At 40.8% G+C, this 21406-nt stretch overlaps 1 protein-coding gene across 1 annotated transcript; it reads left to right on the top strand.

Moving 5' to 3' along the window:
* The first annotated feature begins 14116 nt into the window (after window positions 1-14116).
* On the top strand, window positions 14117-20854 carry LOC127690788 (uncharacterized). The gene is made up of 5 exons (XM_052190302.1): window positions 14117-14270; window positions 15100-15262; window positions 16376-16507; window positions 17188-17371; window positions 20747-20854. The coding sequence occupies exons 1-5, from the start codon at window positions 14129-14131 to the stop codon at window positions 20852-20854; spliced, it is 729 nt and encodes a 242-aa protein (XP_052046262.1). The 5' UTR covers window positions 14117-14128.
* The last annotated feature ends 552 nt before the right edge of the window (window positions 20855-21406 follow it).

Below are 21406 nucleotides of genomic sequence, written 5' to 3'. Positions count from 1 at the left end.
CAGCCCATCCTTCCCAAATCTTACCATGTGACCTCAGATTCCCTTTCTTAGTCCTTTCCTCATAAATTGCCACTTTCAGACCCTGGTTTTGGAGATCCACCCATGTGATTAACAACCACAAAACAGAAATGGAACTCTTAGAGCCAGAGCAGGATATGGGGCACAGAAGTGGTGCTCAACAACAGCTAGCAGCAGACATGAGACAAAAGATGGCTTCAAGGATCTGGGTGGTCCTATTGAAAGTACCCAGAAAATGTGGAATATTTACACTATGGAATACTACTCAACTATTAAAAACAATGAATTCATGAAATTCTTAGGAGAGTGGGTAGAACTGGAGAATGTCATCCTGAGTGAGGTGACCCAATCACAAAAGAATACACATGGTATGTACTCACTGATAAACAGATATTAACCCAGAAGCTCAGAATACCCAATACACAAATCACATATCAAATGGTGCACAAGAAGAAGTAAGGAGAGTCCCCTGGTCCTGGAAAGGCTAGATGGAGCAGAGTAGGGGAATACCAGGACAGGGAATCAGGAAGGAGTGGATTGGGGAACAGGGGGAGAGAACAAGGCTTATGGCAGTTTCTGGGAGAGGGGATTAAGGAACGGGGAAATCATTTGGAATGTAAATAAAGAACATATCGAATAAAATTAAAAAAAAAAGTACCCTTAGGGTCCTGAACACCATCCTCTCCTTCTAAGACAGGAGGGAATACGGGGCTCTAGAAGGGCAAGGAGCAAGAGTCCAGGCACTCCAGAGTTAAAAATGATGGTTCCCTGGCATGGTGGGAAAGCATTGTGGTTGAATGGGGGACCACCGAGGCTACCTCACCTGGGTTATCACAACTGGCCTTCAGCTGGTCCTCAGGGTCCAGTGGCCCCGGAGACCAAGCTTCTTCCTGAAACTCCACGTCTGGGTCCCTCCACTGCCCTGGGATCTTCACACAGCTCTGTTCTTCTCCCCTGCGGAGGGGATGGCATCTGTGGTGGTAGAGGCTTCTCAGACCCCGGGATCAGGGAGACCTGAGCTCAGGCCGGAAGTGACCTTTCGCAGGTTTCCACTTCAACATTGCCCTATCCTTCCCCTCCCAGTCGGCCCCCTCTAGCTTGCCACTCTAGGCAGAGGAGTCCCTGGATGCCTAACAGCAACCCATGCCAGCTCTATGGTATGCAGAGGTGCCTCAGGATGCCACTTCCGGAATTATCTAGGAGCCAGGTCCTTGGTTCGGCTCTATGGCTCCTCACTCGGAGGGGCTCGGCCGCGCCCCTTCCTAGAACAGCTCGAATTTTATTGTTTTGTAATTAAAGTCTTTAGTAATGAACAAAAAGTTAAACAATATGATTATTTTAAAATTAAAATTAGACCTCTGTGCAAAGCTTATAACATACTGCTAGGATCAGCAAGTATCTGCACCGAAATAGTTCCTGACACAGAAATAAGTACAGGCTGGGCAGCACAGCCTGGGTTAGTCTATGAGCCTTGTACGAACTTAGGTCTTAATACCTCCTCAAGTGATATTAAATGTGAAGAAACTTAGTAGTCTTTTTATTGATGTATGTCCGTGTGTGGGGTGGGTGTATAAGTGTGTGTGCTCCAGCCCAGGTGTGTTTTAGGATATTTATATTGTGTATATAGTAATGGTAGATCCCTGTTGTAGGTGCTTGCATATACAAATGTATATTTATATATTTTATTGTATGCATGTGTGCATGTATGTGTGAAGATAAGCACTTGTGTATCTCTGTACATATATATAAGTATGTATATATTCATATATTCACTTGGTCAGCAAACATCTTTATTTTTAATATATTCAAAACATATATTTATACTAATCATGAAAATGATGGACATGTTATTAAATGAACATAAATAGATGAAGTCATTTTGTTTGTTTGATTTATTTGTACTAGAGCTTAAAATCTTGGCACTTACTGTGGTACAAACCCAAAATAAGAACAATTTTTAGACATTGGAGTTCATTGCAATTAAACTGTACTTCAATGTCCCTCACATTGCCGAAGGATTTTACTTCCACAGTAGCTAAGCTAAGAGTTGACAGTTCTGCTGCACCAAGGAATGAATTTTTGGCATGATTATTGGATACAGATTTCCTGCTATGGTTAAAGCTATTTGACTTGAGAGATTGTCATCATCCTTAGTCCACAGAGAACAGGATACATTCATTTAAGAAATGGTGTGTGTATTAACATGGTGTATCCATGAAGTCATTCATCAACTGTTACAATAAACAATAGTTCTGCTTAGAGCGTGATGGCACAGACATTATGTGAAGGTAAGATTCAGGTTCATTGCCCATGATGATTTTGAAAAGCATTCATCTTAGAAAAAGAGTAACCTATAAGGTCCTCTTCTTCAAAATTGATACAATAATTATAAATATCAAGCAAAACATTTAGTCTCATTCTTTGTTGTTATCTTGCAAGCCACCTCTCAAATTAATTGTCTACGTTTCTTTTGGTTGTAAAATAATTTTGAAATATGTAAGCTGTTCTGAAAAGCCATAGTACAGTGTAAAAACATCAAATAAACAAACTTACCTTTAGAGAGGCTGAGATAGGAGAAGCATGATTTCAAGACCATTACATGGCACACAGCAAGACACTGTCATGTACAAACAAGCAGAAAGTGTATATGGATTGTCCAATATTGGACCTATTTCTCCAATTACCTAATTAGAGAGACCACTGGATGACAGACAACAAACTTCTAATTCCTCATATTTTTGAATTTCAATAGAAAACACTAGGTTGGTAATATTAATTTTCATATTAAGAGAGATTAAGGAAAAGTGATTGCTACTTCCTGTTATTTTTGTTGTTAGAGGTAGAATTATGTTTGTGTGCGTTTGTTGAAAGATTACTTTCTTTCTTTTTCTAGGGTGTAGTTTCCCTCTGTGTATTGGTGTTTTCCATCTATTATCCTTTGTAGGGCTGGATTTTTGGAAAGATGTTATATAAATTTGGTTTCTTCATCTATGGTAATTGAGAATTTTGGGGTGTATACTATCCTGGGCTGGCATTTGTGTTCTCTTAGGGTCTGTATGACATCTACCTTTCTAGCTTTCATAGTCTATAGTGAACAGTTTTATGTAATTCTGATAGGCTTATCTTTATATGTTACTTGATATTTTCGCCTTACTGATTTTAAAATTCTTTATTTAGTGCATTCGATGTTTTGACTATTATCAGAGGAATTTCTTTTTTTGGTCCAGTCTGTTTGGAGTTCTGTAGGCTTCTTGGATATTCATGGGCAACTCTTTCTTTAGGTTATGAAAGTTTCCTTCTATAATTTTGTTGAAGATATTTACTGGCCTTTTCAGTCGGAAATTTTCACTCTCTTCTATACCTATCATCATTAGGTTTGGTCTTTTTATTATATCCGGAGTTCCTGGATGTTTTCGGTTAGGGGCTGTGTGCTTTTTGCATTTTCTTTGTTGTGTCAATGTTTTCTATGGTATCTTCTGCTCCTGAGATTCTCTCTTCTATCACTTGTATTCTGATGGTGATGCTTGCATCTATGGTTCCTCATCTTGTTCTTAAATTTTCTAACTCCAGGATTGTCTCACTTTGTGATTTCTTTATTGTTTCTAGTCCCATTTTTAGATGAATGGTTTTGTTCATTTCCTTCACCTGTTTGATTGTTTTCCTGTAATTCTTTAAGAGATGTTTGTGTTTCCTCTTTAAGGGCTTCTAGCTATTTATCTGTTTTCTCCTGTATTTCTTTAAGGGATTTATTTATGCCATTCTTATACTCCTCTATCATTATCATGAGACCTTTCCGGTGTGATGGTGTATCTAGGATCTGCTATGGTGGGAGAAGTGGGTGCTGGTGATGCCAAGTAACCTTGGTTTCTGTTGCTTATGTTCTTATGCGGGCCTCCTGCCATCTGCCATCTGGTTGTCTCTAATGCTACCTGCCTTCGCTATACCTTACAGCAGCCTGTCCTTCCTGTGATCCTGGTTGTGTCAGAACTCCTCAGAGTTAAGCTGTCTGTGTGATCCTGTGATTTTGGGATCTTGTGATCCAGAGAAGCTGGGTGTGTCTGAAGTCCTGGGAGACAAGCTGACTCTGGGACCCTGAGATGCTGGTGTGATCAAGATCCTGTGATCCTGTGATCCTGTGATCCTGGACATGCTGGATAAGCTGGGAGTAGAGCTTCCTCTGGATGTTGTGGGACTGGCAGCAAAGTTTGTGCCCAGTGTCTGCTCAGGGCACTGGCCCAGACAGATTGAAAGGAATGTGTGCAACAAATTTGGAGGAGTTTTTACATGCCTGGGTCCCACTGATCCAAATTACTCCCAGTGTTGGGACAGATGTTGTGCCATTCTCACCTCTGATCCTATGATTCTGGGTGTGATAGAGCACCTGGCGGTCAGCAAACAAATTAAACGATAATAGAGGACAACTTTAATGAGAAAAATACTATCAGTTCATTTTGAATCAGGGAAACCCACCATCATGCCTTTCCACCTCCTCATTAGAACAAAAGGAAACAAAAATGGTGTAAAGTCAGATTTTCAAGGGTTTGTAGAAGAAAAAGTATTTATCTGTATTGAAATCATTTGTAGGAAAAAAAGAACTGTAGTACATGGAGAAATGGAGGAGGCTGCTCGGTCACATGTTCCTGAGAATCATAAAGACTGGCTTAGACATTGTGTCCCTTCTCTGCTCTCGGTGAATCCTGCCTGTGCACTGGAAGGTCAGGCGGCTCAGTACATCATCTTAGCAACCTAGTTGGTTTTCTTCATTACATGCTACCATTTTCTTTCCAACTTTAACTACATTTGACTCAGTTTCCTTGGCCGTGAATTTTGTCCAGGGTGTTATAATTTTAATGATTGAGTTTTTTGGTGTTGCATCTGTACCAGGACAAAGGGCCATAACTACGGTGAAGTACAAGAACTGGTCTGCCTCAGACTCTTGAGAGTCTAAAGCACAAACACTGTGTTCTGTCTGTAGCCTTCTGTACCACTTTTATTCAAAATCATTTGTTCTGAGTTAAAATCTTGTCAAGGAGTTCTGGGAGAAATGAATACCCTCAGACATTGCTGGTGGAGTCAAATGGTGTATCCCTTTGAGATTCCATGTATAACATTTCAGGAAATTGGACTGCAATACCCAATGACCCAGAAATTCCAGAACCAGAAAAACATCCAGGAGCAGGTGCTCTTTGGCACCTCTTCTTTGGGGATACAGGGAATGACCTATGCTGAAAGGTCATACTGCATTGCCCAGCTGAGTAAACCTGGAGTTTGCTAGAGATCAGACATAGCAGGTTCTCAGCAGGTTTTTGTCTCTTCTTTCCCTTGGTCTGAAATATTCTAACAGGAGCTCAAATGGGGAACAGATCAGGTCAAGATCTCCCTCAGATACAACTCTTCACCAGGAGCACTGAGTGTGCAAAGCAAGTGAACCACCATTGCAGCTCCTCCCTGTAACCATGGCAATCTCACGCTGCATTTTTTCCCTCTTTGCTTTTTTGTCTAGCCTCTAGTCTTGCAAGAGTGCAGATTTGGAATGTTTCAGAGAGGTGCTGAGAACATCAAATCTGCTGGGCATCTAGGAGGAGCCTGAGAAGCCACAATTTTTGCTGGATCTTATGAGTTATCAAGAATAATTTCACGGTGATCAGTCCAGTGAATTTGAAAGCCTTTGAGATATGGTCTGTACCATATCTTATGCATAGCCTTGGAAGGACTTTTCTATCAGAACCCATCCCCCAAAGATGAATGACTACTTTCATTTTGAAGACATTATTACCATTATTGACTGCCTTTACACTATTTTCCTAAGTCCAGCAACAGGCTGTAGGTCTGTGCTGAAAATCCGCAGCAACAGAATGCTGCTTACTTTGATTATTGTGTTTGGTTTTTGGTTAGAGTGTTGATTGCTTTGGGTATTTGGCTTTGTTTTCATTTTGTTATTATTTCTTATCTTTTTGTTATTGTAATTAATTTTCCTACCTCTATATATTGTATATACTGACTCCCCACTTTAAGATGGTATTAAATTAAAATTAATGTATTCTTATCAATAACAATATAATCTCTATTTTTCTCTTATTAGAACCTTCTTTATTCATGTGTGGTTCAGGGTCCTGTAACAATAGAAATATCAGATCTTCGCTGCCTGCCAGGGCAGAAAAGCATCACTAGGTACTGTATTACCCCAAGCTTAAGATCTCAGTGAGTGCAAACTGCCAGAGGTCTGCCTTCGCAGAGGACCTGAGCACATAGGCAGTTCATCTGCCAGCCGGTTAGGCGTGGGGCCTGTGTCCTATGCAAAGAGCAGCAGAGGGAGCAACTCCCCGCAGCCATCTTCGCTACCTACCAGGGCAGAAAATCATCACTAGGTACGATATTATCCTGAGCTTAAGATCTCTGGGGGTGCAAATCTCCAGGGGTCTACCTGCGCCCAAGACCTGAGCACATAGGCAGTTCATCTGCCAGCCAGTCTGTCATGGGGCCTGTGTCCTACATGAGGACCCATCAACATAGGGAGTAACCTGCCCCCCCTCATCCCAGGCCGCCATCTTTGCTCCATGACAGAACAGTCTGGGAACACCTGGTTGATGAACCAAGTATAACATTGCCTGAGGCAAGACTGAGCAGGGCTCCAAAGGCACAAAAGAGGAAGGCAGCATATCAACAATCTGTGACAGAGGAACCCCAGTCATCCAGTGTTGCGGAAATAGCCTTAAAGGTCCACAGTAGGTTGAAGCTCCAGCCTGTGACAACAAGACCATCTAACACCATTGAGAACTAGATGGCTAAAGCTAAACGTAGGAGCATTACTACCAGAAACCAAGGCATTATGGCAGCATCTGAACCCAACTCTCCAACAAGTCCTGGATACCCCAACATGCCAGAAAAACAAGCGTTGGATTTAAAATCACTGGTAAGGATGCTTTTAGAGGAACACATGAAGGACATAAATAAATCTCTTAAAGAAATTCAGGGGAAAAAATGATCAAAAGCTAGAAGCCCTTACAAGGGAAACACAAAAAACACTTAAATAAATTCAGGACAATATGGATCAGAACTTAGAAGCCAATAAGGAGGAAATGCAAAAATCACTTAAAGAAATACAGGAGAACTTTGAGCAACAGGCAGAAATCATGAAAGAGGAAACATAAAAATCTCTCAAAGAACTAGAGGAAAACACAAAGAAGCAAGTGAAGAAACTGAGTAAAAACGTCCAGGATATAAAAACAAAAGTAGAAACAAGTAAGAAAGCATAAAGGGAGACAACTTTAGAGATAGAAAGCCTTGGGAAGCAATCAGGGGACAGAGATGCAAATATCAACAACAGAATACAAGAGATAGAAGAAAGAATCTCAGATGCCGAAGATACCATAGAACCCATGGATTCAACTGTCAAAGAAAATGCAAAATGCAAAAACCTTGTAACCCAAAACATCCAGGAAATCCAGGACACAATGAGAAAGCCAAATCTAAGGATTATAGGCATTGATGAGAGTGAAGATTTACAACTTAAAGGACCAGCAAATATCTTCAACAAAATTATGGAAGAAAACTTCCCTAACCTAAAGAGAGAGATGCCCATTAATATACAAGAAGCCTACAGAACTCCAAACAGACTGGACCAGAACGGAACTACCTCCCATCACATAATAATCAAAATCCCAAATGTACTAAACAAAGAAAGAATACTTAGGGCAGTAAGAGAAAAAGGGCAATTAACATATAAAGGAAGACCTATCAGAATTACACCAGATTTTGCACCGGAGACCATGAAAGCTAGCAGATCCTGGGTGGAGCTCATGCAGACTCTAAGAGAACACAAATGCCAGCCAAGACTACTATACCCAGAGAAACTCTCAATCACTATAGAAGGAGAAACCAAGAAATTCCATGACAAAGCAAAATTTACATAATATCTTTCCACAAACCCAGCCCTACAAAGGATAATAGGGAGAAAACACCATTACAATGAGTGGAACTATACCCTGGAAAAAGCAGGATATTAAACTTCTTTCATCAAACCCAAAAGAAGATAACCAAACAAGTATAAAATTAACATCAAAAATGATAGGAAGCAATAACCACTACTCCTTAATATCTCTTAACATCAATGGACTCAATTCCCCAATAAAAATACATAAAGGAAAAATACAAAAAGAAGAACTGTCAATCCTGAACATCTATGCCCCAAATGCAAGGGCACCCTCTTTCGTAAAAGAAACTTTATTAAAACTAAAAGCACACATTGCACCTAACACAATAATTGTGGGTGACTTCAACACTGCACTTTCCTCAATGGACCGATCAGGAAAACAGAAACTAAACAGAACACAATGAAACTAATTGAAGCTTTGCACCAATTAGATTTAACAGATATATATAGAACATTCTATCCTAAAACAAAAGAATATACCTTTTGCTCAGCACCTCATGGTACCTTCTCCAAAATCGACCATATAATTGGTCACAAGACAGACCTCAACAAATATAAGAAGATCGAACTAATCCCATGCCTCCTATCTGATCACTATGGAGTAAAAGTGGTCTTCAATAGCAACAGAAACAACAGAAAACCCACATACACGTGGAAACTGAACAATACTCTACTCAATGATACCTTGGTCAAGGAAGAAATAAAGAAAGAAATTAAAGACTTTTTAGAACACAATGAAAATGAAAACACAACATACCCAAATCTATGGGACACAATGAAAGCAGTGCTAAGAGGAAAACTCATAGCCCTGAGTGCCTCCAAAAAGAAAATGGAGAGAGCATACATTACCAGCTTAATGACACACCTGAAAGCCCTGGAACAAAAAGAAGCTATTTCGCCCAGGAGGAGTAGAAGGCAGGAAATCATCAAACTCAGGGCCGAAATCAATCAAGTAGAAACAAAGAGAACCATACAAAAAATCAACAATACCAGGAGCTGGTTCTTTGAGAAAATCAACAAGATAGATAAACCCTTAGCCAGAATGACCAAAGGGCACAGAGAAAGTATCCAAATTAACAAACTTAGAAATGAAAAGGGAGATATAACAACGGAAACTGAGGAAATCCAAAAAATCATCAGATCCTACTACAAGAGCCTATACTCAACACAACTGGAGAATCTGGAGGAAATGGACAATTTCCTTGAAAGATACCAAATACCAAAATTAAATCAGGACCAAGAAGACCATCTAAACAGTCCCATAATGCCTAAAGAAATAGAAGGAGTCATAGAAAGTCTTCCAACCAAAAAAAGCACAGGACCAGATGGCTTCAGTGCAGAATTCTACCAGACCTTCAAAGAAGAGTTAACACCAATACTCTTCAAACTATTCCACAAAATAGAAACAGAAGGAACACTACCCAATTCCTTCTACGAAGCCACAATTACGCTGATACCAAAGCCACACAAAGATCCAACAAAGAAAGAGAACTTCAGACCAATTTCCCTTATGAACATCGATGCAAAAATACTCAATAAAATTCTTGCCAACCGAATCCAAGAACACATCAAAACGATCATCCACCATGATCAAGTAGGCTTTATCCCGGGAATGCAGGGTTGGTTCAATATACGGAAATCCATCAATACAATCCACTACATAAACAAACTCAAAGAACAAAACCACATGGTCATTTCATTGGATGCTGAAAAAGCATTTGACAAAATTCAGCATCCCTTCATGCTTAAAGTCTTGGAGAGAACAGGAATTCAAGGCCCATACCTAAACATAGTAAAAGCAATATACAGCAAACCGGTAGCCAGCATCAAACTAAATGGAGAGAAACTTGAAGCAATCCCACTGAAATCAGGGACCAGACAAGGCTGCCCCCTTTCTCCTTATCTTTTCAATATTGTACTTGAGGTACTAGCTCGGGCAATTCGACAACATAAGGAGGTCAAAGGGATACAAATTGGAAAGGAAGAAGTCAAATATCATTATTTGCAGACGACATGATCGTCTACCTAAGTGACCCAAAGAACTCCACTAGAGAGCTCCTACAGCTGATAAACAACTTCAGCAAAGTGGCAGGTTATAAAGTCAACTCAAGCAAATCAGTGGCCTTCCTATACTCAAAGGATAAGCAGGCTGAGAAAGAAATTAGGGAAATGACCCCCTTCACAATAGCCACAAACAGTATAAAGTATCTTGGGGTGACTCTTACCAAACATGTGAAAGATCTGTATGACAAGAACTTCAAGACTCTGAAGAAGGAAATGGAAGAAGACCTCAAAAAATGGGAAAACCTCCCATGCTCATGGATTGGCAGAATCAATATAATTAAAATGGCCATTTTGCCTAAAGCACTATACAGATTCAATGCAATACCCATCAAAATCCCAACTCAATTCTTCACAGAGTTAGAAAGAGCAATTATCAAATTCATCTGGAACAACAAAAAACCCAGGATAGCTAAAACTATTCTCAGCAACAAAAGGAAATCTGGGGGAATCAGTATCCCTGACCTCAAGCAATACTACAGAGCAATAGTGTTAAAAACTGCATGGTATTGGTACAGTGACAGGCAGGAGGATCAATGGAACAGGATTGAAGATCCAGAAATGAACCCACACACCTATGGCCACTTGATCCTCGACAAAGAGGCTGAAAACATCCAATGGAAAAAAGATAGCCTTTTCAACAAATGGTGCTGGTTCAACTGGAGGTCAGCATGCAAAAGAATGCGAATTGATCCATCCTTGTCTCCTTGTACTAAGCTCAAATCCAAATGGATCAAGGACCTCCACATAAAGCCAGACACTCTGAAGCTAATAGAAAAGAAACTGGGGAAGACCCTTGAGGACATCGGTACAGGGAGAAAGTTTCTGAACAGAACACCAATAGCGTATGCTCTAAGAGCAAGAATTGACAAATGGGACCTCATAAAATTACAAAGTTTCTGTAAGGCAAAGGACACCATCAAGAGGACAAATCGGCAACCAACAAATTGGGAAAAGATCTTCACCAATCCTACATCAGATAGAGGGCTAATATCCAATATATATAAAGAACTCAAGAAGTTAGACTCCAGAAAACCAAACAACCCTATTAAAAAATGGGGTACAGAGTTAAACAAAGAATTCTCACCTGAAGAACTTCGGATGGCGGAGAAGCATCTTAAAAAATGCTCAACTTCATTAGTTAGTAGGGAAATGCAAATCAAAACAACCCTAAGATTTCATCTTACACCAGTCAGAATGGCTAAGATTAAAAATTCAGGAGACAGCAGGTGTTGGAGAGGGTGTGGAGAAAGAGGAACACTCCTCCACTGCTGGTGGGGTTGCAAATTGGTACAACCACTCTGGAAATCAGTCTGGCAGTTCCTCCGAAAACTGGGCACCTTACTTCCAGAAGATCCTGCTATACCACTCCTGGGCATATACCCAGACGACTCCCCACCATGTAATAAGGATACATGTTCTACTATGTTCATAGCAGCCCTATTTGTAATTGCCAGATGCTGGAAAGAACCCAGGTATCCCTCAACAGAAGAGTGGATGCAAAAAATGTGGTATATCTACACAATGGAGTACTATTCAGCCATTAGAAACAATGAATTCATGAAATTCTTAGGCAAATGGATGGAGCTAGAGAATATCATACTAAGTGAGGTAACCCAGACTCAAAAGGTGAATCATGGTATGCACTCACTAATAAGTGGATATTAACCTAGAAAACTGGAATACCCAAAACATAATCCACACATCAAATGAGGTACAAGAAGAAAGGAGGAGTGGCCCCTGGTTCTGGAAAGACTCAGTGAAACAGTATTCAGCAAAACCAGAACGGGGAAGTGGGAAGGGGTGGGTGGGAGGACAGGGGAAGAGAAGGGGGCTTGCGGGACTTTCGGAAAGTGGGGGGGCTAGAAAAGGGGAAATCATTTGAAATGTAAATAAATTATATCGAATAATAATAATAAAAAAAAGAAAGTGAAATGATTTGGATCCAAGACTTATATTCCAAATGCATGGTGAAAAAGAAGACCTGTTATTACATACCACAAGTCACTATGCTTCAGTTACTGCACAGGTGAATGCTATGATCTACAGAGAATAAGGGCTCATCACATCTAGCAGAAAGCACAATGGAAACAAGAGGAATTCTTGCCTCTACTAGAAACTACTTGCATTCCTCCATGAGCTTCTTGGTTCCAATACTGAAGACATCAACTTAATGACTCCCTTGACACCAGAGGTAACCAGCTCACTGACTTAGCTGTCCAAAAAATTGGACCAAAGAACAGTGGGTCCACTGACATTCTGGTGACATATTGTGACCCTCTGTTGCCTGAGACTCCATAGTATAACTGAGGGGAAAGAGGAGATGTAAAAATAGTCAATGGGTAGTTGAACCCAAAGGATGCTGTTGGACACTGGAGAGAAGGATCACTCTGCTAGAAAACATTGGCGGGGCTCTGGTAACTAACCTTCACCAGGCTATCTGACTGGGGTCCACAATAGTTTCACAGATGCTCAGAACAAAGTATGTTATATCTAGACTTCTCATCCTGGCCTGATTTCTTTACACAGTATGTCAGATTTATAGTAAAAAAAATGTAAACAGAGACACTTCTCCCAGAATTGGGTACATATGATGGGACAGAGATGAAGTTAAATGTAGAAAATTGACTTCACTGATATCTGGCCTGGCAGCAGAGGATAACAATACTTGCTTGTTTTTAATGATACTTTCTCTGGTTGAGTAGAAGGTCTATCCACTAGTCTGAAAATGCTCAAAACCAATTTTAGGTACAGGAACTACAATTTTACCACTCCCTTGTCATTCTGTCAGACAACAGTTGATGTTTCATAGCCAAAACTTGTCAATTACCAGTGAATAACTTATGAATAGATGGAACCTTCATTGTGCATGCAGAGATCAGATTCCTGTTCCCAGGCAAATAAAGAAAAGTTCATGAGTGGAAAAACTATAATCTCTCTGGAGAGTTCAGGGAAGGGTGGATAGACTTCCTTCTTACTTGGGGCCTATTATATCCAATACAGGGAGGAATTCATCCCTACAGTATTTGTTTGGAATGCCTCTCCCATTCCTTCCCAGGCTCAGAGATCATCAGTTAGCCAATATCTATTTCTTGTTCATCTTCCAGGCCCTCCAGTTCTCCATAAAGTCTATTCATCTGAGTATCTGAGAGACAGCTGGACTTCTGACTTTCCCAACATCTCCACAGACACCTTTGAACATCGTTGCAGTGATTCTACATGGCTGGAGGTGGTAGTCAAAGAAAACAACAATCAATATGGAAAGGACTTGCATAATTATCCACTTTTATACCTAAGAGGATACATGGCATTTTACCGTACATTCAGCACACACAGGTCAAGAAGGCAGAAGTCACAGGTTATAATGCCAAAAGAAGCATCTCCTGAAATTATGAACCCATTGACTTGAGGTTTTGGCATACCTGAGGCTTTCCTAACCCCTATGTATCGTATTCAGTTGTAGATATCTTATGAATGCAGATCATAGTCCAACCCCCAAGAGCTTCAGACCTGGAACTGGGAACTCAGACAGATAGATGCTGGTGAAGGGAGAGCTAATAGGACTACAGAGCAGCAACCCAATGTCCCTGTTGAGCTTTGCTCACAGAAGCCTGCTCTGTCTGGTTGTAACTGAGAAAGGGAGAATGTGGGATTTTATCTTTTAAAGAATGGACATAAATGTATAATTTGATATTCCCTTGTACCTGAGTCCCTATATTGATAAGAACAGGGAGTTTTCATTGCAAAAATGAGATCCTAAAACACAGATTTCATGAAAACACATATCTGTCTATACTGAAACAATATCTCCTCTTAAGACATGTGAACAACAAAAAAATACAATTGAACTTGCATAAAATTAAAGGTCCAGGAGAATGATTATAGTCTCTGGGAAAGAAGGCAACCAGGGGACTTGGACTGCATCTTACATAAATGGACCCCAGTAGTAGATTTATAATGGAGAAGAATCTCCCTCATCCAAGGACCCTAGAGCTTTAGGTCTAGCAACCTTGTATCCATGAGAACAGTAGAATCTTCTGTGATGTCACCAGTGTTGTGGTGACACCAACTGCCTGTGGGCTATTCCTTCAGAGCCTACTGGGTTCAGAAGCAGGCATGCTGTCCATGCTGCGCAGGATATTTCGGAGGGAGAATAGAATACAGACAGAGACCAGGCCTAGGCAGAAGAGGCAGAAGGAGGCTGGTCTTCTGTCTTGTTGGGAAACAAGAAGGAAGAAATGGTCATGGGGAAGGCACAGTGAGTCCTGGGCAAGGGTCAGGGAGCTTCCTGGAAGAGGTGGGCTTAGGTGGGTCCTACCAGTAGTAGGGCTTATGATCTGGATCCTTGATATTACTCAATGGCAGACCCAGATTCAAGAATTTCAGATGATTAGTTTTGCAGAGAGCTGGGAATTTACAAGCCTGCAGTTGCTTTGCTCAGAGATCTTAATTTCCTGATTTGTGAATTATGTCAGGGGGAAGCTCTGTGAGAAGAGCACAATGGTGCTGTCAAGATAGAGTGTTGAAGCCCATAATCCTCAACAGTTTCCTGTAGTTTACATGAGTATGTGAAACCAAGGACAGGGAACGATATTCCCCTGCTCCTGTATCAAGGTCTCAGACACTTTGGTTTTGAACAAACATGATGTGGCCTGATTTACTGTATGGGTTAGTGTAGTAGAGTGTGAGCTTGCATCACCAATTTTAAGAAGTCCTGACAGGTGTTCAATTGTAGGAGATGTTAGGTGCTAGTGTTTATGGTCAATCTGTTGGTGCTAAGCATTATGGACTAAATACATTGTCTGATAAGACCTGACAGTGCCCTCCTATGCTTCTTGCCTGGGTCTGCTTATACAATTGAGGGCTAGGGGGACTGCAGTAGTGAGTGAGGTTTATGTTTAGTGAAGGTGGTTGGGAACAGGGACATAGCTGAGGAGTCCAGTTCAAAGATGATTTTCGATTCTTTCAGGGATTCACTGTGTCTCTAGAATTTCCTGTTCCTTGGGCTTATGTTTGGGACTAAGTATAGTTTCTCAATTCCTTGTAAATTTATCTCTACAAGTTTACAAGTGTTGATCTACCTACAGGGTCTGTTGGGAAGGCATCATCACAACACTCCACCATCAATGAGGAGGAGCAGAGAATGAAGAGGTTGGACAAGCTCAAAAGGGATCTCCAGAAGATGGAAAATGAGAGAAATGAACTCCGGGGAATCCTGGCTCATTATACTAATAAGGACTTGAACTACAGGTAGTCATTATGCCCAGTTCTTTGCTGACTCTCTTGGGCCCTCTATGTTTACCCCAGATTTCCTCTTATCACAGGAGGCTACAATTCCAGGCTGACTTCATGTCCAAATTCATTTTGCTGATTGGATATTCAAGACAGAGCCTGAATTTCATTCAGATAGGAGTGAGATGGGTTCACAGGCTCTTATGATTCCTCCTAAAGTATATTGGAGCCTGTGGCATGACTCAGAGTCTGGGATACGGGGAGTAGTATGTGAGCTCTCACCCTGCAGTTTTAGAAATCTGGACAGGTGTTGATTTGTTGGAGATGCTAAGTACTGTGTGTTTATGATAAATCGTTATTGTAATAGACCTGGAAGTACTTTGGGTGCAATTAGTCCTGTCAATATGTAGAGGGACCCAGTCACACATGCTGCCTCTCATTATTTCTGGACTGGATGCATTTCATCGCTGTTCTCTCCAATTTTGTTCATGATACTCTGAGATGATGCCCCATCATTGAATCTATGTGGCATTCTGATTGTTTCTGAGTGTGTGTGTGTGCGCGTGTTCCACTTATGATCTAAAAAGTCGGTAGTATGTGATGGGGCAGAGGTTTTCCCTTACTCATTTTCTAATGATTTTGATGAATCCAGGGAGCCTCACTTTGAGCAGGACAGCAAGTATCTTCTGTGTTCAATTTGGGTTCCCATTGAAAACTCCTAGTGTATGTTATAAAGCCTTTTCCCTGGAAACACTGATTATGTCCTTTGGAAATTTATGGACAAAAGTTCCAATGATTGATAATTCATTAAATGAAAACAGAAGTGCCTTCTCAGGATTAAGGTGGACCTAGTCCTGTGGCACAGGCTCCTGGAAAGTTGTTGGAGAGCTAGTCTATTCCTTCAAGGCCTCTCAGGGAGCTAAAGCATGCCAGCTCCCTTCTTTTACTTCCCTGGCTCTACTGGCCCCATGTGAAGAGTAACAGGTTTAATAAGCACCTGGAGAACTAGTACCAGGGAGGAAGGATGTGGCAATAGGGGCTGGGATAATTGACGTTTCAGCTTGAATTGACTTGATCCCTGTATCCTTAGTTCATGGGGATATTTGCTCCTTGGGCCATGCCCTCCCACAGGAACAACTTTGAGAAGTTCATGCTTACGATGCAATACCACCAAATGATGACTGACCTCAAGAAAATGCCACAAGAGATCAGTGAAGCCTTGTCCAAGAGCCAGGAACTGACTAAAGAAAATCACTTATACTGGTGAGTGACTAACATGGTCATGACACAAGCACTAGGCACAGAATGTGTCTGCCCATCCTTGTCTTTGAACCAAAGTGAGGACTCAGGTTATATACTGTTTGCCTCTTAAAAGGAATCCTGCCCCCTTCAATGCAAGGCTCTAGGCTTTTTACCTCTTAGACACATTTTGAACAAGTGTGAAGTGTCTGTGAGCCCCTCCAGCCATTTTTCCTTTCCAACTCAGTATCCTTGAGATAGTAAACATTTTTACCATCATGGAGATATCAATCAACCTTGAGCCTCTTGGGCTCTGAAAGGAGATTTATACTTCTGGTTTCTGTGAGACATATAGAAAGATTGTCTACATTTTGGGTGTCTTCTCTCCTAGAGAAGGTTTGCTCTCTAACTACAGATAGATTTTTAACACCATGGGCCCATTAGTACACATAAGACCCATGTCTTCTTCTGGAAGATACATGAGAACCTACTGGTGTCAGCCAGCGTTTTTAGAAGTACTTTGAGTCTTCTGGAATGTGGTTGTCCTCTGCATTTGACTTTACTCTATGCAATATTCCATGGCTAATCTGGACTATAGTCTGAGGCTGACTGGGGATCAGGGCCCATGAAGGTGGTTGGTACATGGAGGAGTAGGAGGAAGATGGATGCTCTCTGGAAGTCAACCATTTTTGTTTTTGGCTCAGGATCAATAATTGCCAACTCCTAAGTGAATATAACCATCAAAAGCACAAAGTCAAGATGTTGTGGACTGAGAAAAGGGAACTGCTACAGGAGCAGATTGCACTGGAAGAAGACAGCAAGCTAACGAACATTTTGTGTATAAAAGGCTGCGAGGTTTTGAATGACCCCTGTACCAAGCAGCATCAGGTAGGATGAGTGAGCATAAGGGGCAGGTTGCTCTCTTCTCTAAGCATAGACACAGGCAAGCCCATGTAACCATCCTGAACCGTATCCAGGTACTCTCCTATGTCTCATCCAGTTGTTCATTTCTCTGATCATTTACAAGACTTTCTGTGGAGTTAGCCTCTTACAGGACACTGGAGAATAGGCAAGCAGATCCTCCTGCTGAAGTAAAAGCTGCAGTTCATTATGATATATAATTTGAACAAACACTACCCACCGACATGCCATTATGTTAGAAAGGTACTATGTGGGTGCATCCATTTTAGTAGAACAGAACTTTGATTGATAAAGTTAGGTCTTTAGCTCATTTGCTTTGTAGGAGTCATTTGGGTGCATTGCAAGATGGTTTCTTTACCCTGCCTAGATCTTGTTTCATACAGAAAGAGCCTGAATAGTATCTTGCCAGTCCTGTTTTCTCTCAGTTTTGCTTTAATCCTTTCCTAGAGCTTAGATTGTAGAGCTGACTGGATGAACAGGGATGTGTGAAAAACTTCTCTCATGCTGAGGGTTGGGGTGAGACATGTGAGACTTCAAGAATAAAGTGTCTCCAACTCTCTCACCATAGGCTAAGATGTGTGTTCCTTAAGCAGTATCAGTCCCCAAGAGATGGATAGCAGAGTCCTGAGTCTCACTTGAAACATCAGATTTTTATAGACTACATTCAAATCTTCTTCCAACATTGTGGTCTCTTCATACATTCCTGCTCACTTATGATTTCTGTAGAGTGTGTGTAAGTGTGTGTGAGTATGTGAGGATTTGAGTGTGTGTGTTTGTGTGTATATGTTTGTGTGCTTGTGAGTGTGTGAAATGCATATTTGTACAAATATGTATATTGTTGGTTGTGTTGAGTGTCCATGTATTTACCTGTGGTTTTGGTCAATCTCTATGTATCATAGTCCCTTGAGTCCAAGTCTCTCACTGACCTTGAGACTTGCTGAGTATATCATGGGTATGGCTTGCTTCAGTACAGATTCCCCCTCATAGTTCTGCAGAGTGCTGCATTTCAGATAAATCATTGTCTGTTAATTCACTCACCTCCTTTGGACTGACATTAAGGATGTTTTTTTATATAATATGAATTGTAATGTGTTGTAAAATTTCTGGATAATAAAAGTGGAAAACTGTGTTTATTGGTAGTACCATGGTCTTTTTAGGAATAGCATGTAGGCTTAGGGAGCAGAGTATGTTTCACCTTGGAGTTTGCTGGAGGATGATCTTGAAACCCTCTGTCTTAGGATCCTGGAAGGTGTGTGGATCCACTTGTCTCTGCAGAGCTTATGACATACTTATAGGATTAGCAAGCATCTGCATGGAAAAAGTGCCTAACTCAGAAATAAGTACTGGCTGGGCAGTACAACCCGGGTTAGTCTACGAGCCTTATACACATTTTAGGTTCCACTACCTCCTCAAGTGACAGTAAATGTGCTGAAACATACCAGTATTTTTATTTATCTCTGTGTGGGAGATGGGTGGGTGTGTATGTGTGTGTGCTTTTGTCCATTTATGTTTTAGAATATTTATGTTGTGCATTTGAATAATGGTTGGTCCTTGTTGTTGGTGCCTGTATATACAGCTGTGTGTTCAAGTTCTTGTGTGTGTGTGTGTGTGTGTGTGTGTGTTCATGTGAGGGAAGACATGCCCTTTTCTCTGTGCATATATGTATATATTATATGTATATATTCATATATTCACTTGGTAAGCAAACATCCTAAATGGTAAAAGAAAACATCTTTAATGAGAAAAGTCCTCTGTCATTTCATTTTGCATCAGGGAAACATCAAATACAGCAGCCCAACATCATGCCTCTCCACCTATCACATAAGAAAATAAGGAGACAAGATGGTGTAAAGTCAGATTATAAAGGGTTTGTAGAGGAAAAAGTATTTCTGTGCATAGAAATCATTTCTAAGAAAACAAAGGACTGTGGTACATAAAAATATGGAGGAGGCTGCTCTATCAAACCTATGTTCCTGAGAATCATAAAGGCTGGCTTAGCCATTGTGTCCCTTATCTGCTCTTGGTGAATCCTGCCTATGCACTGGAAGGTCAGGGGGCTCGGTACATCTTCTCAGCATCCTAGTTTGTTTTCCTCAGTACCTGCTACAATTTTCTTTCCAACCTTGACTACATTTAATTCAGTTTTCTGTGGCCATGGAAATTGTCCAGGGTGTTATAATTTGAATGATTGAGTTCCTTGGTATTGCATTTGTACCGAGCCAAAAGGTCATATACATGGTGAAGTGCAAGAACAGGGCTGCCTCAGACACTTGAAAGTCTGAATCACAAACCCTGTGTTCTGTCTGCAGCTCTCTGTAACTGCTGTTATTGAAAATCATTTGACCTGAGTTAAAATCATCCTCCATGAGTGTTGGGGAAAATGAATACCCTCAGACATTGCTGGTGGTGTCAAATGGTGTATCCTTTTGAGATGCCATGTATAATTTTTCAGAAAGTTGAACAACAATCCCCAATGAAATGGCAATTCCAGAACCAGAAGTAGGTGTCCATAGAGAAATAAGGGCAGATGATGGTTTTAGATTTAGGTTTCATAGAAGACCCAAACTAGAAACTATGGAGATGTCCATCAGTAAAGGAGTAAAAATTACATTGCAGTTCAGCCTTTGCAGGACTATTGCCAGTGTGATAATGCATGCCACTAATGAGGCTTATTTTCCTCAAAACATTCCCAACAGAATCTCCTTACAGGCAGAAAAGTTTCACTCTGCATCCTGGTTATGGAGATTTACTAGTTGCCTGGGCTCATTGCTTTGGTTCCAAAGTCAAACAGGCTATGGAAAATGGAGGGTCTATTGGAAGATGCCACTCACTTTGGAGCCCTAGAGATTCAGTGAATAAGAGGCAGGAACAGGCTGGTCCACCTCTGTCCATTGTGCCTTCCCTGGATATATAATATGCATGGAATATTGGAGAAATGTTGTATTTTACTTTAACTCCACCACAGTATATAGTTCATAGTTCAGTATCAAGCAATTTTTTTTTAATCTGAGAAATACATCCAGGCCCATGTGCTCTTTGGCCATTCTCCTTTGAGGATATATAGGACATGACCTCAGCTGAAGGTTTTTACTGCATTGCCCTGCTGAGTAAACCTGGTGTTTGCTGGCAAGTTCTCAGCAGGCCTTTGCTCTTCCTCCCCTCAGTCTGAAATACTCCATCAGAAGCACAAACAGGGTACTCAGACCCAATACTTCTTCAGGAGCACTGAGTGTGCAAAGCAAGTGAACAACCACTGCATCTCATCCTTGTAACCATGGCAATCTTGGGCTGCATTTTTCCTTTTTGCTATACTATATGTGATGATGCCTTTATTTTGTTTAGACTGTGTTCCAGCAAGAGTGCATGCTTGGAAGGTTTCAGAGAAGTGCTGACGGACATCAAGATCTGCTGGGCATCCAGGAAGAGTCTGAGAAGGTCATTCTTTGCTGATCTTAATGGGTCATCAAGAATTATTTCATAGTGATCAGCCATGTGAACTTGAAAGCCTTTGTGGTATCATCTATAACACATCACGGGCAGAGCCTTGGAAGAACTTTTCCATCAGCAATGCCCCCCTACCCCAAAGAGGTATGCCTACTTTCATCTTGAAGAGATTCTTATCACCATTGACTGCCTTTGCACTATCTTTCCATGGCCAGCAACAGCCTATAGGGCTCTGTTTCAAATCGGCAGCAATAGAATGATGTTTAGCTTAATTATACTGTTTGGTTTTTTGTTAGTATTTTGATTGTTTTCAGTATTTGGTATTCTTTGTTTTCGTTTGAAGGTTTGGTAATTACTATTGTTTTGTTACTGTATTTGATTTGTTGTTTAGATAAGTCTATAAACTTCATAAGTTGACTCCCCCTTTAAGCTGATATTGAATAAAATTAATGAATTTTTATGAATAAAACATAATCTCTAATTTTTCTCTCATAAGGACCTACTGTTTTCATGTGCGGGTCACAATCCTCTAACACTAATAGTATCAGGTAGGAATGG

This window comes from Apodemus sylvaticus, chromosome 8 (assembly GCF_947179515.1).
Source record: "Apodemus sylvaticus chromosome 8, mApoSyl1.1, whole genome shotgun sequence".
In the NCBI taxonomy this organism is placed as follows: Eukaryota; Metazoa; Chordata; class Mammalia; order Rodentia; family Muridae; genus Apodemus; species Apodemus sylvaticus.
This window is presented reverse-complemented; position numbering and strand designations above follow the sequence as displayed.

Coding starts and splice junctions, on each gene's coding strand:
- LOC127690788 (XM_052190302.1), top strand. CDS start 14,129: ATGCTGTCCATGCTGCGCAGGATATTTCGGAGGGAGAATAGAATACAG. Junction 14,271..15,099: donor ATGGTCATGGGGAAGGCACA/GTGAGTCCTGGG, acceptor ATCTACCTACAG/GGTCTGTTGGGAAGGCATCA. Junction 17,372..20,746: donor CCTGTACCAAGCAGCATCAG/GTAGGATGAGTG, acceptor TATTTTGTTTAG/ACTGTGTTCCAGCAAGAGTG.